The following is a 15344-nucleotide window of genomic DNA, read 5'->3' as shown; positions in this document are numbered from 1 at the left end:
TTCCGCAATTGGAACGTCACCACGTCAGCTGTTCTAATACGTTTTAATATAGTTTTTACTATTAACAAGCTTTTGTTTCATTTTCATTTAAAATTAGAAATGTTATATATAATATTGAGCACCAGATATATATAATCAGTCATAAAATAATTAAACAAAATATCTCAATGGATCAGACCAGAGTTGTTATACAGTCCAACATCTTTTTAAAGCAGATGAAGCAGCTGTAATTTGTGGTGCTGCTGAACTTTACTGGATTACACACTGTATTGGCTGTTTTCATTTTAGGAGAAGGTTGGATACAGTAACAAAAAATACACAGTGAATATTTTAATGGATAGTAACACATTCCACACACACATACCGTTTGTCTTCTTGTTACTCAAACATCAAGAGGCTGATAATCAGTGTGGTGTTCTTTTAAGTTAAATGCATAAACATCACTGTTACGTGTAGAGACGTGTGTCTCTCTCTTGCTTTCACCTTTTTTTTGTCCTGCAGGTGAGGGGCGGAGTATTGGCTGGCCCTGCCTCCAGAGCACCCCGGTACTGGCGCACACTCCGGGCATTTCAGCCAATCAGATATGGAGGACAATTATAAAGCCTCTCTCTTTGTGCTCACGGTCTTTTGATGGGCGGGATTCCTCCTGACGTCTATTCATAAACACTTTCCTTGACCTATGTGGAAAATGTCACGTGGTCATGGAAAGATGGGCGTTTCTCAATATGCGTTATTTTGTGGACTTATGTTCTCGTGGACTCGTGTAACGTCATCAGTCGCAGCACGAGTAGTGTTCCAATTCTAAAGTCTAAAGTTTTCGTACATTTAGCATTATCATATAAATAATAAAAGCAGGACAATATTCACATGTTACTTTTTCAAACATTTAGAGACAAAATCATGTAAATACATGCAACAACTTTTGCAAGTACAATTTTGGCAGTAACACAAAGTTGTTAAATAATATAAATATTTAATTGTTTTGACTAGAATATTTTACTTTTTTTCCTGATCTCACAAAACGAGAGAAATGAAGAGATCAAATCATTTTCATTTCTTCTTTGCTAGCATGCTACCTGTCATGTGACCCCTCAGAATGATCTCTGGAGCTGTGGACAGATGCACAGGCCTGAATTGGGTTGGTAACGAATGCAACAGACTGCTATTTAGCAAAGCCCCGTTATTATTGGATATGGCTACAATCCGAAGCCGAAGGTGTTTTGGGTGCTTGCTCCTTTAGCTTGACGCACTGTCACAATCGGGCTGGTGCAGGTTAAAGGAGGCAGGCAGGCAGGACTCAGACGCAGGGTCTTCTGACGAAGTGCTCTTTATTCAAAACAAAAACCAAAGAACGTGCACCAACGACGAGAGACATCAAACAATGACGCGACAAAGAACAACTGGCACACAGGCCTTAAATACACAAGGGAGGTGCAGGTGATTGGACACAGGTGGAAACACTCAAGCAATCACAAGACAAGGCAGGAAGTGAAGTTAACCCAGGACCACAAGGAACATGAAACTTCAAACTAAAACAGGAAGAGAGACCAAACCGTGACAGAACCCCCCCCTCAAGGACCGAATTCCAGACAGTCCTCAAGGGGGACAGAACCGGAAAAAATCAGACAAAGGGGAGGGAGGGTGGGGACCCGACGATCAAGGCCGCGCGGGGAACTCTAGGGGATGGTGGCCATGTGTTGTGTCCTTCGGGGGGCCGGCCGGAACAGCGGCCGAGCCTCAGGGTCTCGGGGGGCCTGCCGCAGCGGCGGCCGGGCCTCAGGGTCTCGGGGGCCGCCGGGCCAGGGCCGGGCCTCAGGGTCTCGGGGGCCGCCGGGCCAGGGCTGCCGGGCTCTGCAGCGGCGGCGGCGTCGTGGCGGGAACCGCCGGGTTCTGCAGCGGCGGCGGCGTCGTCGTGGTGGAGGCCGCCGAGCTCTGCCGTGGCAGCCCAACCCCTGACCCCACCCCCCCCTCAAGGGCCGGATCCCAGACGGCCCCCAGGGGTGGGGAGGAGAGGACCAAGGGATGGGAGGGAGGGGGCACGATCAGGGGCTGTGGGGACGGGGCTGGAGACGGGACGGGCGGAGACAGGCGTCGGGGGGCTGGAGACGGGGCCGGAACGGGCGGAGACTGGAGTCTGGGGGCCGGGACGGGCGGAGACTGGAGTCTGGGGGCCGGGACGGGCGGAGACTGGAGTCTGGGGGCCGGGACGGGCGGAGACTGGAGTCTGGGGGCCGGGACGGGCGGAGACTGGAGTCTGGGGGCCGGAACGGGCGGAGACAGGAGTCTGGGGGCCGGAACGGGCGGAGACAGGAGTCTGGGGGCTGGAACGGGCGGAGACTGGAGTCTGGGGGCCGGAACGGGCGGAGACTGGAGTCTGGGGGCCGGAACGGGCGGGGACGGGCGTCTGGGGGCCGGAACGGTTGGGGACGGGCGTCTGGGGGCCCACTCGGGCTGGGGGGGGGGTCTGGGGGCCCACTCGGGCTGGGACGGGTGTCTTGGAACCGGGACGGGCGGAGACGGACGTTTTGGACGGCGCCGCAGCGGTCGGGTCCCAAGGTCCGGGAACTGGGGCTCGTGAGTGGCAGGGGGGCAAGCGCCGCGCCAAACCACCCTTGGATTCCTGCGGAAGCCCACGAAGGTGACTCGGGCTCCCAATATTGGGTGTACCCAATCGAACCCTGCTGAGTCCTTCCATGGTCGCGTCATTCTGTCACAATCGGGCTGGTGCAGGTTGAAGGAGGCAGGCAGGCAGGACTCAGACGCAGGGTCTTCTGACGAAGTGCTCTTTATTCAAAACAAAAACCAAAGAACGTGCACCAACGACGAGAGACATCAAACAATGACGCGACAAAGAACAACTGGCACACAGGGCTTAAATACACAAGGGAGGTGCAGGTGATTGGACACAGGTGGAAACACTCAAGCAATCACAAGACAAGGCAGGAGGTGAAGTTAACCCAGGACCACAAGGAACATGAAACTTCAAACTAAAACAGGAAGAGAGACCAAACCGTGACACGCACGCTCCTGATCTTGAATCTAGAATCGATTGCTCTTCCTTAGTGTCCCGGATGTTTGTGTCTCAAGGTTGAAATTTTTTGGGTTGAATATTGTAACCGTCATTTCTTTTGCGGCTGAATATTTCAACAGTTTTTTTTTTAGGTTGAATTTTTTGCGGTGTTTTAATGTTGAAAAACATTCAGGTACATAATTTCAATGCATAAATATTCAGTGCTAGAAATTCAATCACCTTTTTATTTCAACCCCAACTTCCATAGACACACCAGCATGACACTGTTACGTAAAATGTATTTCACTGCTTTGCTGAAGCCTGCTTTGAGAGAAGGGTGTTTTAAAACTGTTGAAAACTGTGACCGTAATCTGAGAGAAAAAACCTGTCCCTTGAAATGTAGGTGACATTAAACTTGAAATACAATATTAGTATCTTATTTAGTTGTAGATTTGATGGATTTCCTCCATCATCACCAAAGTCAAAGGTCACATTTATCCTGAGTACACGGTGATGTCCTAAATAGAGCAGCAACCTAGAGGTCCATGGTAACTGAAGGAGCTGCGAAGATACACAGCTGAGGGGGCGGGGGCACAGGACAACTATTAGCCCTGTACTCCAAAAATCTGGCTGGAAGAGTGGCAAGAAGAAAGCCACTGTTGAAACTAAAGAAAGAGCATCCTTTACTTATCCCGTGGGGAAATTATTCTCTGCATTTAACATTGTCTGGCTTGACCTTTACAGACCTGATGTGTTTTGGTGCAAAAGTGGGAAATTGCCTCCTGGAAGTTTTCAACGAAGCACCGCCGGCACCCTGTTCGACCTACAAGTACGGAGATTTTTGATGCATTAGGAAGTCAGTTATAATTTTTTTGGTGTGAAGATTCCTTCTATTTTTGCACTTCACATTTATTGCAACAAAAACTATATTGATAGTTTGATGAGAGAAAGCACAGTGTTTTGTCGGAAATATATATTTTTGAGAGACCTCAACCTTTGCTATAATTTGAAATACTACTGATCATTGTCTTAAATACATATGATCTATAACTAGGTAGTTATTAAGGAAGAATATAATATGCATACTATTTTTTAAATACTTTATTTAAGATTGTTTTGTTACTGATAGGTACATTTAAATTGTCTTTATTCTCTCTGCCATTTTGTAGATCTGGATGTTGGTCACAGATCAAGCATCCTCCTCTGTATTGACTTCACTGTCCCTAACTTCATCCCATTCATCCTTGGTAGTGGCACAGACTGCACTATCCCCAGCTTTATCCCATTCATCTGATTTCACCGTTATTCTGGAGTCCACAAGAAAAAGGAGGAACCCAACAGGGTTAATGGACCAGAATGAAGCCAAACAGGTAAGTTTTGAATACAGTTGAAACCCTAAATGAATTAGTTTTTTTGTTTTGTAAATTTATTCTCAGTATAAAGTAATGTCATTAGAAAAATGTAATTCTTAAAAAAACACTAAATTACAAGCATTCCATAACAATGTAATATCTTTTGGCAGCTAGTTGTGTGTTCTGAGGGCCAATCCAAAGGGTGAAGAAGTCTTCAATGAGTATGATAAGACTAAAACACTAACTGATGCAACACGTAAACAAATGGTGAACATCCTGGTTGCAGATATAATAGAGATACATGGGTAAGAATTGCAGGTCACTTGGTTATTGGGATAGTCATGTGTCGTAGCTAAAGAATGCTGATCTCTATAAATGGTAAAGGTGTATTTATTCTTACAAAACATACATTCTTAAAAGTAAACTATGACTTATATATGAAGGATGGTTCCACCGTCAAGTGTCAGAGCAAATTATGCACTGGGAATTGTGTGTCAAAGAGAAGATGACAGCGACTTTTCAGTATCGACAGAAGATGGTTGGGGATGATGCATCATCTTAAGTCCTGGATGTCAGAGTAGGTTCGCTGGTGCAGGCTTGAAGAGGAAGTAGGACCCAGGCGCAGGATTCGTACAGAATGTGTTCTTTATTAAACACAACGGAAACAGGAACAGAGGCGTGCTCCAACGACGACTGACAAAGACAATGACGCGACAAGGGACAACAGGCACACGGGGCTTAAATACACAAGGGAGGTGCAGGTGATTGGACACAGGTGGAAGCAATCAGGCAATCACAGGACAGGACGTGAAGCTCACCCAGAGACACGAGAGACAAGAAAACTACAAAATAAGACAGGAAGAGGACCCAAACCGTGACACTGGATGTGTTCCCTCGTTATCTTAATGTAAAGAAAAAGATGATTGAATTTCTATCACTGAATATTTACGCATTGAAATTATGTATCTGAATGTTTTTCAACATTAAAATACTGCAAAAAATTCAACCTCAAATAATTCAACTGCAATAAATTCAACCACAACATCCGGGACCTCCAAGAAGAGCAATCGATTCTAGATTCAAGATCAGGAGCGTGCATCAAGCAAAAAGAGCAAGCACCCAATACAACTTCGGGTTGTCGGCATGATGACCGGATTTTAGCCATGTCCAATAATAACAGGGCTTTAACGCTCCTGATCTTGAATCTAGAACCGATTGCTCTTCCTTGAGGTCCCGGATGTTGCGGTTGAATTTTTTGCGGTTTAATATTTTAACATTGATTTTTTTGCGGTTGAATTTTTTGCAGTATTTTAATGTTGAAAAACATTCAGATATATAATTAACATAATTATAATATATAATTAAAATAATTTCAATGCGTAAATACTCAGTGCTAGAAATTCAATCACCTTTTTCTTTCAAAACCCAATGAATGACACAGATTTACTTCCATAGTAGTAGTCCTGTCCAGTGTAGAACAGTAATATAGTACAGTGCGGGACAATATAATATTTTACTGCACTATATTATAATGTCTTTAATCTTCTTTTGAATCTTCCATTTCAGTATTGGACCTTTCATCAATTTTGTCATATATGCTTGAACCTGTATATTAAAATATTGGCTTTCCTGTTTGTAGATTCAAGTATAATGCATGACTGCGAAGAATATGGACAGCGCCGGCGCTCCGCACACGCACATCACGCACTGCGCGTAGGGCACCAAGTGCCTGGGGGGCCATCAAAAAATCTGGGACGTGAAAAATCATCACAGTAGGCTAATGGTATAAATAACAAATAAAATCTGTCTAAAGCATGTTAATATGCAAAAGCAATACAAAAGTAATAGGCCTAGACCAAATTAATCGAGAAAAAGGGGAACCTCCTGTGCGCCCCCTCCTCCCCCCACCTCCCAGTGGTTTGTTCGATTATGCCTCAAAGCTCAAATGTGGCAGACAGCTTTGAAATGGCTTCGAAAAGGCATTAAGAGTCGGGGGCGGAAAAAAGAAAAAATAAGGGATGATGAGCGGGATGATGCTCGCGCGTCGCTCTCAGGTAAGACAACGTTTTAAATCAGGGGTCCCCAAACTTTGTCGTATGAGGACCGTTGCTAGCGGTCACCGTCCGGCCGGCTGGCCACATATACTCGCGCTCATAATGTCCGCACGGATCGCCGGTGGGCCATATTCAGTACTCGTCCGCGGGCCGCCCGAAGTTTCTGTTACCGTTTCCGTTTTTGTTATTTGTTTTTTATGTTATCATTTACGTTTTTGTTATCATTGATGTTACCGTTATTGTTTCTGTTACCGTTAGCAATAAGACTAGCAATCATTCCATAGGTTGCTAGCTAGCTAGCAATGGTATTTCTGATTATGCTTAAATTGGGCCTGCTATTTCTTTTAGCCATCAGAGATAGTCAGGTTTGTACTTATGTATGGTTATTTGCACTTTATAACTAGAAAATGCATTTCCTGCTGAAAATGCGTTGGAATGCAGGCTGAAAATAATATGAAAAAGTTGCTTAAAGTACAGAATTGAAACAAGCTGAAATACATTTAAAAATGGCTGAAAATACAGAAATTTTCTAAACATTGCTGAAATAGAAAAGGCTGAAATACATTTAAAATTGCTGAAATTACAGAAATGAGAAAAGCTGAAATGAACTTGAAAGAATTGCAAAAAAAGAAATGGGAGAAGCTTCTATGAATTTGAAAACACAAATAATAAAAGCTGAAATAATAGAAATAGGAAAAGCTGAGAATTAAAAAATACATTTTTTGTAGTAATATAAAGTTGAGTACTATAGTTGTAATTGTGGTACTAGTGGTACTAGCAGCAGTAGAAGAAGTAAGTACTAGTTTCACTAGTATTTGAAAGCAATTGTGGTGTACCCATTGTTGAGGTACAGATAATCATTGAGGCTTTTATTTTGAAATAATGGAATTGGGTGGGGGGGTTTGAGAGACAGACTGTTTGTTATTCAAACCAAATGGACTTGGTAAAATAGATTTGTACAGCGCTCTTCTAGTCTTCTGACCACTCAAAGCACCTTAACACTACATAACATCATTCACCCATTCACACACCAATGACAGGACCTACCATACACAGTGGCACCTGCCCAACTAGTAACTAACATTCACACAGTGTAGTCACAGCTAGAGGAACAATGCTGGGATCAAGTGTCTTGCCCAAGGACACAGTGACATACAGGTTAGCCAGGCCTGGGATCAGACCGCCAACCCTCTGATTGGAGGACGGCCGCCCGCGCTACCCACTCACCCACAGTCGCCCTAAGCTAAGAAAACTAAAGTTATTAATTGATGGGCCTCATCAAACATTACAGTAAGAATTCCCTCCATTGGGGTTGAAATACTAGTAGTACTAGTAATATTAGTAGTAGTAAAAGTCATTTTAGTAATACTACCAGTTGAAATACTAGAAGTACTACTAGAAGTACTAGAAATATTAGTAGTGGTTGTAGTACTATTTGAAAGAGCAATACGTATTTAACAAAACAGCTTCATCCTAAGCTTCATGGCTAAATTACAGATAATCATTGCAGCTTTTATTTTGAAATGATGGTATTGGGGGAGTGGGTGAGTAGGTGCAGGGGTTGAGAGACAGTATATATTATTTAATAGGCCTCATCAAACATTACAGTAAGAATTCCCTCCATTGGGTTGAAATACTAGTAGTAAAAGTATTTTAGTAATAATACCAGTTGAAATACTAGAAATATAAGTAGTGGTTGTAGTACTATTTGAAAGCGCAATAAGTATTCAACGAAACAGCTGAATCCTAAGCTTCATGTTTAAATAACATAATCATTGCAGCTTTTATTTTGAAATGATGGTATTGGGTGAGTGGGTGGGGGGGGTTGAGAGACAGAATATATTAATAGGCCTCAAACATTACAGTAAGAACTCCCTCCATGGGGGTTTGAAATGATGAGAGAAGGTGGAGAGAAGGAGGTCATGTCAGGCTGCACTAATCAGCTAATTAGGATCAGCTGTGAGTCACAGAAAGAGCCCCAGCTCGTTGGCGCGGCAACGGAGCAGCTGCACTTAGCTCACAGAGAGTTACTGAGAACCCACACGTCAAACAAATGCTTCCTGGAGCAAAACTATTTGGAGTAGCCAAAAAATAATGACATTTTGAGAGACACAAGACTCTACCGAACGTTTGAGTGTAGTTTTTATGTCTCTATGTGTTTTAAAACTGCTCTACCAGCAGTTTACAAAACATGGACCTTCTTTTGTTGTCTGACTTTCTCCTCACTCTAGCGCGCACTGTAAATTCAAAAAGAACCCCAAAACTAATGAAACATAATTAGTGATTATGAAAAAAGTATAATAGATATCAACAAGCTGTTTTTTTAATAAAATTGTTAAGACTTGTGTCAACATTTTAAAGTTTAAATGGTGTCTCTAGCTGAAAGATTGGAAAAGCTGAAAAAGTTGAAAGTTGAAGAAGTTTTGAAAGGATTTGAAAATTTAATCCATTAGGAAACCATGTTAAAAAGGTTGAAGATATTAATTTATATTAATTCAATTATAAGAGCTAAAAAGCTGAAAAGTCATAGCACCCCTCCCCTGAATGAGCTGAACATTTTAATATTTGAATGGTCTTAATAGCTGAAAGTGTGAAGGAGTTGAAAGGTGCGGCGGAAGAAATAGTAGAACTAGAAAATGCATTTCCTGCAGAAAATGCGTTGGAATGCAGAAAGCTGAAATTAATTTCAAAAAGTTGCTTAAAGTACAGAAATGAAAAAAGCTGAAAGTATTCTAAACATTGCGGAAAGAATAGAAAAAGCTAAAATACATTTAAAAATTGCTGAAATTACAGAAATGAGAAAAGCTGAAATGAACTTGAAAGAATTGCAAAAAAAAAGAAATGGGAGAAGCTTCTATGAATTTGAAAACACAAATAATAAAAGCTGAAATAAATTTTTAATGTTGCTGAAATAATAGAAATAGGAAAAGCTGAGAATTAAAAAATACATTTTTTGTAGTAATATAAAGTTTAGTACTATAGTTGTAATTGTGGTACTAGTGGTACTAGCAGCAGTAGAAGAAGTAAGTACTAGTTTCACTAGTATTTGAAAGCAATTGTGGTGTACCCATTGTTGAGGTACAGATAATCATTGAGGCTTTTATTTTGAAATAATGGAATTGGGTGGGGGGGTTTGAGAGACAAACTGTTTGTTATTCAAACCAAATGGACTTGGTAAAATAGATTTGTACAGCGCTCTTCTAGTCTTCTGACCACTCAAAGCACCTTAACACTACATAACATCATTCACCCATTCACACACCAATGACAGGACCTACCATACACAGTGGCACCTGCCCAACCAGTAACTAACAATCACACAGTGTAGTCACAGCTAGAGTTACAATGCTGGGATCAAGTGTCTTGCCCAAGGACACAGTGACATGCAGGTTAGCCAGGCCTGGGATCAGACCGCCAACCCTCTGATTGGAGGACGGCCGCCTGCGCTCCCCACTCACCCACAGTTGCCCTAAGCTAAGAAAACTAAAGTTATTAATTGATGGGCCTCATCAAACATTACAGTAAGAATTCCCTCCATTGGGGTTGAAATACTAGTAGTACTAGTAATATTAGTAGTAGTAAAAGTCATTTTAGTAATACTACCAGTTGAAATACTAGAAGTACTACTAGAAGTACTAGAAAAATTAGTAGTGGTTGTAGTACTATTTGAAAGAGCAATACGTATTTAACAAAACAGCTTCATCCTAAGCTTCATGGATAAATTACAGATAATCATTGCAGCTTTTATTTTGAAATTATGGTATTGGGGGAGTGGGTGAGTAGGTGCAGGGGTTGAGAGACAGTATATACTATTTAATAGGCCTCATCAAACATTACAGTAAGAATTCCCTCCATTGGGTTGAAATACTAGTAGTAAAAGTATTTTAGTAATAATACCAGTTGAAATACTAGAAGTACTAGACATTTTAGTAGTGGTTGTAGTACTATTTGAAAGCGCAATAAGTATTCAACGAAACAGCTGAATCCTAAGCTTTATGTTTAAATAACATAATCATTGCAGCTTTTATTTTGAAATGATGGTATTGGATCAAACATTACAGTAAGAATTCCCTCCATTGGGTTGAAATACTAGTAGTAAAAGTATTTTAGTAATAATACCAGTTGAAATACTAGAAGTACTAGAAATATTAGTAGTGGTTGTAGTACTATTTGAAAGCGCAATAAGTATTCAACGAAACAGCTGAATCCTAAGCTTTATGTTTAAATAACATAATCATTGCAGCTTTTATTTTGAAATGATGGTATTGGGTGAGTGGGTGGGGGGGTGGGGGGGTTGAGAGACAGAATATATTAATAGGCCTCATCAAACATTACAGTAAGAACTCCCTCCATGGGGGTTTGAAATGATGAGAGAAGGTGGAGAGAAGGAGGTCATGTCAGGCTGCACTAATCAGCTAATTAGGATCAGCTGTGAGTCACAGAAAGAGCCCCAGCTCGTTGGCGCGGCAACGGAGCAGCTGTGCTTAGCTCACAGAGAGTTACTGAGAACCCACACGTCAAACAAATGCTTCCTGGAGCAAAACTATTTGGAGTAGCCAAAAAATAATGACATTTTGAGCGACACAAGACTCTACCGAACGTTTGAGTGTAGTTTTTATGTCTCTATGTGTTTTAAAACTGCTCTACCAGCAGTTTACAAAACATGGACCTTCTTTTCTTGTCTGACTTTCTCCTCACTCTAGCGCGCACTGTAAATTCAAAAAGAACCCCAAAACTAATGAAACATAATTAGTGATTATGAAAAAAGTATAATAGATATCAACAAGCTGTTTTTTTAATAAAATTGTTAAGACTTGTGTCAACATTTTAAAGTTTAAATGGTGTCTCTAGCTGAAAGATTGGAAAAGCTGAAAAAGTTGAAAGTTGAAGAAGTTTTGAAAGGATTTGAAAATGTAATCCATTAGGAAACCATGTTAAAAAGGTTGAAGATATTAATTTATATTAATTCAATTATAAGAGCTAAAAAGCTGAAAAGTCATAGCACCCCTCCCCTGAATGAGCTGAACATTTTAATATTTGAATGGTCTTAATAGCTGAAAGTGTGAAGGAGTTGAAAGGTGCGGCGGAAGAAATAGTAGAATAAGGCGGAACTAGAAAATGCATTTCCTGCTGAAAATGCGTTGGAATGCAAAAAGCTGAAATTAATTTCAAAAAGTTGCTTAAAGTACAGAAATGAAACAAGCTGAAATTATTCTAAATATTGCTGAAAGAATAGAAAAAGCTGAAATACATTTTAAAATGGCTGAAAATACAGAAATGAGTAAAGCTGAAATGAACTTGAAACAATTGCAAAAAAACTGAAATGGGAGAAGCTTCTATGAATTTGAAATCACAGAAATAAAAGCTGAAATAAATTTCAAAAAGTTGTTTAAAATGCAACAAGCTGAAATTATTCTAAACATTGCTGAAAGAATAGAAAAAGCTGAAATACATAAATGAGAAAAGCTGAAATGAACTTGAAAGAATATCAAAAAAACAGAAATGGGAGAAGCTTCTATGAATTTGAAATCACAGAAATAATAAAAGCTGAAATTAATTTCAAAAAGTTGCTTAAAATGCAACAAGCTGAAATTATTCTAAACATTGCTGAAATAAAAAAGGCTGAAATACATTTAAAAATTGCTGAAAATACAGAAATGAGAAAAGCTGAAACGAACTTGAAAGAATTGGAAAAAACAGAAATGGGGGAAGCTTCTATGAATTTGACAAAATACAGAACTAATAAAAGCTTAAATTACTTCTAAACATTGCTGAATCTTTTTCATTCAAACTTAATGAACTTGTACACCGCTTTGCTAGTCTTCTGACAACTCAAAGCGCTTTAATACTAGATGACATCTCTCACCCATTAATACACTGATGACACAACCTACCATACACAGTGGCACCTGCCCATGTGCACAGAATAAACCAGACAGGAGAAGATCCTGGCAACAAGTCAAAATAAAATATAAAAACATTTTGCATGGTTGGTGAGTGCCTCAAAAGTTTGCAAATAGTGTAGAAATTACTGAAAGCTTCGTGGCGGTGCCATCAAAAACGCTCCTGGATACTTCCGGATAAGTTAACCGTCATGTCTTGATGATGTCATAAAGATGCGCGGTTTTGTGAAATAAACATGGACGCATACAGCGCCAATGACTAATACAAGTACTACGTGTTTCACTTGGACAATTAAATGTTAGTGGACACACACACAAATACTACAGCCCCCATCTCGATTACAATTGTTCACTCCTCAGTGCGCAGTTTCGCCCACCAGCGGACCCCCTCCTCCCCCCTAACCCCGGCTGGTCCACCGTAACTTTTGACGTGCTTATTAACTGACGGACCTTCTTGCGGTCCGATGAAGGTTATTAATAGTATATTAAGTTGACGCTTTGTTGCGTAAAATAAAGACCAAACGATCTCCTGTCATTCGCGTAAGAAAACAAACTCACGTATCTGCAGTTCAATCACCGAAGGAACAACGTCACGCCACTCCCCGTAACTTTTGACGTGCTTATTAACCTACGGACCTTCTTGCGGTCCGCGAAAAGGTTATTAATAGTATCACTCGCGTAAAAAAATAAACTCACGTGCCTGCAGCTTAATGACAACACCGAAGGAACAACGTCACAACCACGGTTTAAGTCTCCAGCGGGGAGTAGCCTCGTTAGCAGTTTAGCTAGCTAGCACTCTAGTACTTATGGCTCTCACATGTCTCAAATATCTTACCGTCCAGCCTCCACATTACTTACGGTCTGCTCATCCCGGGTCTCCGTCCCAACTCACGACACGCACGTCCACACGTACCGTTATCTAACCACGGTTAAACCTGCACGTCCCTGAGCTACGTCTTTATGGCCATAGATCAACAGCTGATCGCTAATTAGCTCACGGCGAAGAGAGTGAAGAGATTTAGACAAAATCCACACCTCAAACAAATGCTTCCTGGAGCAAAACTATTTGGAGTAGCCAAAAAATAATGACATTTTGAGAGACACAAGACTCTACCGAACGTTTGAGTGTAGTTTGTATGTCTCTATGTGTTTTAAAACTGCTCAAACAGCCGTTTACAAAAAGTGTACCGGCTGTGTTTTTTTTTTTTTAAATGTCGGCAGATTTGTATGGAAGCGTATGGGGCTCGGGGCAGACTTTGTCTCACAATCAGGCTCCTCACGCAAAAAGTAAATAACTCTGACATTCCAAACTTATACGAGTCCAACCAGCACAAGCACGGCTAATGTTTTCTTTTTAAATGAAGGCTGAAAAGTGAATATTGTGGCCGTAAAGATAAAAGTGCCTCTTTTTTTTTTACTGAATCCTCACACGGCGCTCACTCTAAATCGCGGGACAATCCGGAAAACTCCACTCTAAATTCGAAAGAAACCCCAAAACTAATGAAACATAATTAGTGTTTATGAAAAAACTATAATATATATCAACAAGCTGTTTTTTTTATAAAATTGTTAAGACTTGTGTCAACATTTTAAAGTTTAAATGGTGTCTCTAGCTGAAAGATTGGAAAAGCTGAAAAAGTTGAAAGTTGAAGAAGTTTTGAAAGGATTTGAAAATTTAATCCATTAGGAAACCATGTTAAAAAGGTTGAAGATATTAATTTATATTAATTCAATTATAAGAGCTAAAAAGCTGAAAAGTCATAGCACCCCTCCCCTGAATGAGCTGAACATTTTAATATTTGAATGGTCTTAATAGCTGAAAGTGTGAAGGAGTTGAAAGGTGCGGCGGAAGAAATAGAACTAGAAAATGCATTTCCTGCTGAAAATGCGTTGGAATGCAGGCTGAAAATAATATGAAAAAGTTGCTTAAAGTACAGAATTGAAACAAGCTGAAATACATTTAAAAATGGCTGAAAATACAGAAATTTTCTAAACATTGCTGAAATAGAAAAGGCTGAAATACATTTAAAATTGCTGAAATTACAGAAATGAGAAAAGCTGAAATGAACTTGAAAGAATTGCAAAAAAAGAAATGGGAGAAGCTTCTATGAATTTGAAAACACAAATAATAAAAGCTGAAATAATAGAAATAGGAAAAGCTGAGAATTAAAAAATACATTTTTTGTAGTAATATAAAGTTTAGTACTATAGTTGTAATTGTGGTACTAGTGGTACTAGCAGCAGTAGAAGAAGTAAGTACTAGTTTCACTAGTATTTGAAAGCAATTGTGGTGTACCCATTGTTGGGGTACAGATAATCATTGAGGCTTTTATTTTGAAATAATGGAATTGGGTGGGGGGGTTTGAGAGACAGACTGTTTGTTATTCAAACCAAATGGACTTGGTAAAATAGATTTGTACAGCGCTCTTCTAGTCTTCTGACCACTCAAAGCACCTTAACACTACATAACATCATTCACCCATTCACACACCAATGACAGGACCTACCATACACAGTGGCACCTGCCCAACCAGTAACTAACATTCACACAGTGTAGTCACAGCTAGAGGAACAATTCTGGGATCAAGTGTCTTGCCCAAGGACACAGTGACATACAGGTTAGCCAGGCCTGGGATCAGACCGCCAACCCTCTGATTGGAGGACGGCCGCCCGCGCTCCCCACTCACCCACAGTCGCCCTAAGCTAAGAAAACTAAAGTTATTAATTGATGGGCCTCATCAAACATTACAGTAAGAATTCCCACCATTGGGGTTGAAATACTAGTAGTACTAGTAATATTAGTAGTAGTAAAAGTCATTTTAGTAATACTACCAGTTGAAATACTAGAAGTACTACTAGAAGTACTAGAAATATTAGTAGTGGTTGTAGTACTATTTGAAAGAGCAATACGTATTTAACAAAACAGCTTCATCCTAAGCTTCATGGCTAAATTAGATAATCATTGCAGCTTTTATTTTGAAATGATGGTATTGGGGGAGTGGGTGAGTAGGTGCAGGGGTTGAGA

At 40.5% G+C, this 15344-nt stretch overlaps 1 protein-coding gene across 4 annotated transcripts in view; it reads right to left on the bottom strand.

Annotated features, from left to right (window-relative positions):
- Positions 1–53: 53 nt before the first annotated feature.
- Positions 54–15344, bottom strand: part of si:ch211-140m22.7 (uncharacterized protein LOC570370 homolog) — a 53600-nt gene continuing 38309 nt past the window's right edge. For 2 of the 4 annotated variants that reach the window (XM_062564948.1, XM_062564949.1), the window contains exons 4-5: positions 3757–3833; positions 54–2784 (exon numbers count right to left, since the gene is read on the bottom strand). In XM_062564948.1, coding sequence (XP_062420932.1) covers positions 1813–2784; positions 3757–3833 — 1049 coding nt within the window. In that variant the 3' untranslated portion in view covers positions 54–1812. The other 2 variants (XM_062564950.1, XM_037489481.2) reach the window with 2 other exon arrangements.

This window comes from Pungitius pungitius, chromosome 10, assembly GCF_949316345.1.
Source record: "Pungitius pungitius chromosome 10, fPunPun2.1, whole genome shotgun sequence".
Classification (NCBI taxonomy): domain Eukaryota; kingdom Metazoa; phylum Chordata; class Actinopteri; order Perciformes; family Gasterosteidae; genus Pungitius; species Pungitius pungitius.
Note: the sequence above shows the minus strand (reverse complement) of the source record. Positions and strands in the feature narration are given on the sequence as shown.